This window comes from Homarus americanus, unplaced genomic scaffold, assembly GCF_018991925.1.
Source record: "Homarus americanus isolate GMGI-L3 unplaced genomic scaffold, GMGI_Hamer_2.0 scaffold25483, whole genome shotgun sequence".
NCBI lineage: Eukaryota > Metazoa > Arthropoda > Malacostraca > Decapoda > Nephropidae > Homarus > Homarus americanus.
The window spans coordinates 7,158,986-7,166,103 of NW_024726235.1; the positions used below are offsets into that span (position 1 = coordinate 7,158,986).

The 7,118-nt window shown below is 47.0% G+C and overlaps 1 protein-coding gene across 1 annotated transcript in view; it reads left to right on the top strand.

The window, feature by feature from the left end:
• The window catches only part of LOC121865548 (extensin-like), a 101,455-nt gene extending 94,882 nt beyond the window's left edge, over positions 1 to 6,573 (top strand). Inside the window, exon 5 of the mRNA XM_042365064.1 lies at positions 5,613 to 6,573. Coding sequence (XP_042220998.1) covers positions 5,613 to 6,573 — 961 coding nt within the window. The remainder of the gene's footprint in view (positions 1 to 5,612) is intronic.
• Positions 6,574 to 7,118: the final 545 nt, after the last annotated feature.

A 7,118-nucleotide genomic window follows, 5' to 3' on the forward strand; every position in this document is an offset into this window, starting at 1 on the left:
GGGAACTCTTACCTGTAATGTACTGTATTAATAACTGATGAGTAAGGTAAAATAAAACAATATCTCTCTCTCTCTCTCTCTACCTCCAGACACCTCTCTCTCTCTCTCTCTCTCTCTCTCTCTCTCTCTCTCTCTCTCTCTGTATACCTCCTCTCTCTCTCTCTCTCTCTCTCTCTCTCGCATACCTCCCTCTCTCTCTCTCTCCTCTCTCTCTCTCTCTCTCTCTCTCTCTCTCTCTCTCTCGCCTTGCCCCCTTTCCACACTCTCTCTCTCTCTCTCTCTCTCTCTCTCTCTCTCTCTCTCTCTCTCTCTCTCTCTCACTCTCTCCTCTCTCTCTCTCTCTCTCTCTCTCCTACACTCATACCTCTCTCTCTCTCTCTCACTTTTTACTCACACTCTCTCTCTCTCTCTCTCTCTCTCTCTCTCGCATACACTCACACTCTCTCTCTCTCTCTCTCTCTCTCTCTCTCTCTCTCTCTCTCTCTCTCTCTCTCTCTCTCTCTCTCTCTCTCTCTCTCTCTCTCTCTCTCACTCTCTCTCTCCTCTAGTAAGCCTTGTCGTCCTGGTATGCTCCGCCTTATCATAACCTCCCGGGGTGGAAGACGGGCGAAAACTTAAGAACTTTCATCATTGATTTTTTGCAGTGGTTCTGACGCTTGCCACCACCACCAGGGAGTGAGGCTCAGAGTAACGCTCAACCTCCCCTACCCTCCCTCCACCTCCTCCACTGCCCCTCCTTCACCCTTCCCACTCCCTCTACCCATCTCCTCCTCCCTCCTCCTCCCCGTCCTTCTCCCCTCCTGTAACACCTCCTGTCTCCCCCCCCCGACATTTCAGAACTATTTGCCTCTTATCAAAACCAACTTTTTCAGCCGCTGTCCATAAGCGTGTAAACTCAATGAAGAATCAGCGATATATTTTGATAAACAAGAGAATTTTCAAGTGTGTCGGAGGAAACATAAGTACAGGCAGTGTCCGTTTAACGTCCGTCCATTTAACGTACCTCCACTTAACGTACGTCCACTTAACGTACCTCCACTTAACGTACGTCCACTTAACAATACTCCACTTAACGTACCTCCACTTAACGTACCTCCACTTAACGTACCTCCGCGTACCTCCACTTAACGTACGTCCACTTAACGTACGTCCACTTAACGTACGTCCACTTAACATAGACATTTTCAAGAATCCATGTAGTACGTGATTGATAAGTCCCTGTGCACCAGATGTAATGAACGCTGTAGTAATTTACATAGGAATAACAAGGCAGACATTATTGTTAATTGTGCAAGAGGCCACAGAACCTCTTCCCGATACTGCCTTCAAGAAACTACAGAATATACTTAGTCTAGAGGAAACTACAGATATCTTGTATTCTAGAGGAAACTACGATCACCCTTGTATTCAAAGAGGAAACTACGATCATCTTGTATTCAAAGAGGAAACTACGATCACATTGTATTCTAAGAGGAAACTACGATCATCTTGTATTCTAAGAGGAAACTACGATCACCTTGTATTCAAAGAGGAAACTACGATCACCTTGTATTCTAGAGGAAACTACGATCACATTGTATTCTAAGAGGAAACTACGATCATCTTGTATTCTAAGAGGAAACTACGATCATCTTGTATTCTAAGAGGAAACTACGATCATCTTTTATTCAAAGAGGAAACTACGATCACATTGTATTCTAAGAGGAAACTACGATCACATTGTATTCTAAGAGGAAACTACGATCATCTTGTATTCTAAGAGGAAACTACGATCATCTTGTATTCTAAGAGGAAACTACGATCATCTTGTATTCTAAGAGGAAACTACGATCATCTTGTATTCTAGAGGAAACTACGATCACATTGTATTCTAAGAGGAAACTACGATCATCTTGTATTCTAAGAGGAAACTACGATCACATTGTATTCAAAGAGGAAACTACGATCACATTGTATTCTAAGAGGAAACTACGATCATCTTGTATTCTAAGAGGAAACTACGATCACATTGTATTCAAAGAGGAAACTACGATCACATTGTATTCTAAGAGGAAACTACGATCATCTTGTATTCTAAGAGGAAACTACGATCATCTTGTATTCTAAGAGGAAACTACGATCACCTTGTATTCAAAGAGGAAACTACGATCATCTTGTATTCTAAGAGGAAACTACGATCACCTTGTATTCTAAGAGGAAACTACGATCACCTTGTATTCTAAGAGGAAACTACGATCATCTTGTATTCTAAGAGGAAACTACGATCACCTTGTATTCTAAGAGGAAACTACGATCATCTTGTATTCTAAGAGGAAACTACGATCACCTTGTATTCTAAGAGGAATCACCTTGTATTCTAGAGGAAACTACGATCACCTTGTATTACTACGATCACCTTGTATTCTAGAGGAAACTACGAAGAGGAACATTGTATTCTAAGAGGAAACTACGATCACCTTGTATTCTAAGAGGAAAAATTCTACGATCACCTTGTATTCTAAGAGGAAACTACGATCACCTTGTATTCTAAGAGGAAACTACGATCACATTGTATTCTAAGAGGAAACTACGATCACCTTGTATTCTAAGAGGAAACTACGATCATCTTGTATTCAAAGAGGAAACTACGATCACATTGTGTTCTAAGAGGAAACTACGATCATCTTGTATTCTAAGAGGAAACTACGATCACCTTGTATTCTAAGAGGAAACTACGATCACCTTGTATTCTAAGAGGAAACTACGATCATCTTGTATTCTAAGAGGAAACTACGATCATCTTGTATTCTAAGAGGAAACTACGATCACCTTGTATTCTAAGAGGAAACTACGATCACCTTGTATTCTAAGAGGAAACTACGATCATCTTGTATTCAAAGAGGAAACTACGATCACATTGTATTCTAAGAGGAAACTACGATCACCTTATATTCTAAGAGGAAACTACGATCACCTTATATTCTAAGAGGAAACTACGATCACCTTGTATTCTAAGAGGAAACAATACCGTACGTATGTCAGGTGAAGACCATAGACTCTCGGCGCCAACACCACCTTGATAATTATATATAAGTGGGAGGAAAGCCAAGACTCATTGAGGCTTATCATAAACCTGTCTATTTGATCAACAACCTTCATTTACGTGTTAAGACATATCACACACACACACACACACACACACACACACACACACACACACACACACACACACACACTCTCTCTCTAACAGGTATGTGTGTACCCAGAAGCCAATAGGAGACGCCATATAAAGTCTACGGTCTTCTCCCGCCGTGTTTAACTTACTGGTCTAATAACCTCTGGGGGATAAAATGTGTGGAAAATAAATTTATTGTGGTTTATGTTGACAGTTAGAATACACACACACACACACACACACACACACACACACACACACACACACACACACACACACACACACACACACACAGAAATATACACACAAATATACAAAAACATACAAATAAACATACAGTACACATACACACGAAAAGATAAACACGTGCACACAGAAACACACACACAACTAAGATATATATACGCGCACACACACACACACACACACATACCTGGGACTAGGCCGGCAAGAAACAACAGCAACAACAACAACAAATAAATAAATAAAAGAAATTTGAATCCAAAATGACGTGACAAAAGGGGTAGAAACACACTCCGGGCGGGGACGTGTTGTGACCAGTAAGAAATACGTGTCCCGGGCAGCTGAAAATATGACAGAGCGGAGCAATGAACACGGTGGAAATTGTCCGTCTGTCAGGAATTGCTTCAGTTTAACCCCAGTAGAGAGAGAGAGGGAGAGAGAGAGACATGACCTTTAAGTGTATGGCGGGTGACTAATATAGATAGATAGATAGATAGATAGATAGATAGATAGATATATACATACATACATACATGCATGCACACCACAAATCACCACACGCATACATAAATACACACACACATCACGCTAGTTGGGGCTCTCACTCCCTCACACACCCATCCTTACCACCCGACCTTCCTTACTGTCCACCTCCCTATCCCTACCTCCCCCTCTCTCTCGACTGTGCCCGTCTCTCTAACCCGTCTCCCTACCCCGTCTAGCTCTGCCCTATCTCCCTGCCCCGTCTAGCTCCCCTCTATCCTCCTGTCCCACTCTCTTCGTCTTCCGTCCCCCTCCTCCCCTATCCTTCTGCCCCTACCCACTGTCCCACTCCCCCATCCAGATCCCTTTCGTCTCCCGTCCCCCTGCCTCTCTCCCTTACCCCTCTCCCCCTGACTCGTTTCTCTCCCCCCTGCCTTCGTCACCGTGACCTGGGGCTAGTATACAAACACTAGTATACAACAATATACCGTCACTAAACCAATTTTTAGCCATACCTCAGACTTAAGAGCAGCGTTGTTGGCTAACATTTCGTTACATCAGTATAGGCTGGAGTTTAGCTCGTAGCACCTAGGGACCTCGCCTTCCACACCTCCTTCCACTGTGTCACGATCATTCTGCCAGGCGTTGCTTCTCCTTCTCTGGCATCTGTAGAATAAATTATATATCACTACAAGAATGAAAATATATACACCTACCTATATCATAAATGGCCTCAGCTCCTATACCAACACTGGACACGAGGTAAATGGCCCCTCACTGGGTTTATTTTGAACCAAGTATTATATATAAGATGGAGTACCTTAGTATAATAAATTAACACCACTCAGTCAAAATTAGTCAACACCACACTGAGAATTCTGGGATCACACACACACACACACACACACACACACACACACACACACACCAAGCAGAGTTTTCAAATGACGGAGAGAGAGGGAGAGTGGTGGGAGGGAGGGAGAGAGGGAGAGAGGGAGAGAGAGTGGTGGGAGGGAGGGAGGAGGGAGGGAGGGAGGGACGCTGGACATTGGAACACCGTCCACTTTTGAGGCTGCAGTTCCTTATTGTCGTGATCCAAACCTCGAGAAAGAGTACACCCGCTCCCCTGCCTCCCCCGCTCTACCTCCCGTTCACTTTCTTTCATTTTTCCCTCTCTCTCGCTCTCTCTCTCCTTCCTTACTTCCTCTCTCCATCCCCTTCTCTTTCTTACTCTCTCACTCCCTCTCATTCACTTCCTCTTTCCATCCTCCTCCGACCTCTTACTCACTCCCTCCTCCCTTCATCTTCCACCCTCCTTCGTCGAGTCGCCTCCTACGATTGGTCAGGGCATGCGAGAGGCCCAACCTAACCTAACCTAACAACCTAACCTAACCTAACCTAACCACTAAAGGCATGAAATTCTGGATACCATCAGCCAGCGACTAAAACATTCTGGGGGTATTGGCACAAATAGTTCCCGTTAACAAATACATGAGAGTTTCGGGTGTGTGAGGTGTGATCGAGTGTTCCTTTATCAACAACTCAGGTGAGAACCATTTCGGGCGTGTACACCACCTGGTAAATGGTACCTCAATAACATGGTGTGTGTGTGTGTGTGTATGATGTGTGTATATGTGTGTATGTGTGTGTATGTGTGTGTATGTGTGTGTGTGTGTGTGTGTGTGTGACTTATGTTTGCGTACAAATAAAATCTATTCATAAACGCTCCAAGGCACTGGTCTGACTGCCACCCGCCCATCACTAGATCCCAGCCACCCACCCATAACCAGACCCTGCCACCCGCCCACCGTCAGACCCCTGCCACCCGCCCATCACCAGACCTCTGCCGCCCATCACCAGACCCTGCCACCGCCCATCACCAGACCCCTGCCACCCGCCCACCGTCAGACCCCTGCCACCCGCCCATCACCAGACCCCTGCCACCCGCCCACCGCCAGACCCCTACCCCGCCCATCCACCAGACCTCTGCCACCGCCCATCCAGACCCTGCCACCCGCCCATCACCAGACCTCTGCCACCCGCCCATCACCAGACCCCTGCCACCGCCCATCACCAGACCCCCTGCCACCCGCCCACCGCCAGACCCCTGCCACCGCCCATCGCCAGACCCATGCCACCCGCCCATCACTAGACCCCAGCCACCGCCCATCACCAGACCTCTGCCACCGCCCATCACCAGACCCATGCCACCGCCCATCACTAGATCCCAGCCACCCACCCATAACCAGACCCCCACACCCGCCCATCACCAGACCTCTGCCACCCGCCCATCACCAGACCCCCGCCACCCGCCCACCGTCAGACCTTGCCACCTGCCCATCCAGACCCCTCACCGCCCATCACCAGACCTCTGCCACCCGCCCATCACCAGACCCCTGCCACCCCCACCATCACCAGACCCCTGCCACCCGCCCACGTCAGACCCTTGCCACCCGCCCATCACCAGACCCTGCCACCGCCCATCACCAGACCCCTGCCACCCGCCCATCACCAGACCCCGCCACCCGCCCACTGTCAGACCCTTGCCACCCGCCCATCACCAGACCTCTGCCACCCGCCCATCACCAGACCCTGCCACCTGCCCATCACCAGACCCCCGCCACCGCCCACCGTCAGACCACCACCCGCCCATCACCAGACTTCCCCACACACACTTTAACATATTAAAATAGAAATTACTGCCACCTATCTGAAGCCTGCTGTGTGTTACCTGTTATCTGCTACTTGTTACCTGCTGCCTGTTACCTGTTACATGTTGCCTGCTACCTATTGTGTTAGCTGCTGTCTGTTACATGTTGCCTGTTGCCTGTTACCTGCTACCTATTGTGTTAGCTGTTGTCTGTTACATGTTGCCTGCTACCTATTGTGTTAGCTGCTGTCTGTTACATGTTGCCTGTTGCCTGTTACCTGCTACCTATTGTGTTAGCTGCTCTGTTACATGTTGCCTCATTCCTGTTGCCTGTTGCCTGCTACATATTGCCTCCTGCCTGTGCTCTTGAGTCTAAGATTTACACTCGTCAGGATGGTGAACCGCCAGAATAACACAGCAGTGGTACGTTTCTTGATTAAAGGTAAGAATAACTGCTTCTCCTCCAACCACTTCTTCTTCACCTCGTCTCCTCTTATTCTTATTCTTCTAATTCTTTTCTCTTCTTCTCCTTCTCTTCACCTCGTCTCCTCCTCGTCTACTTCTAATTCTTCTTCAACTCGTTCTTCT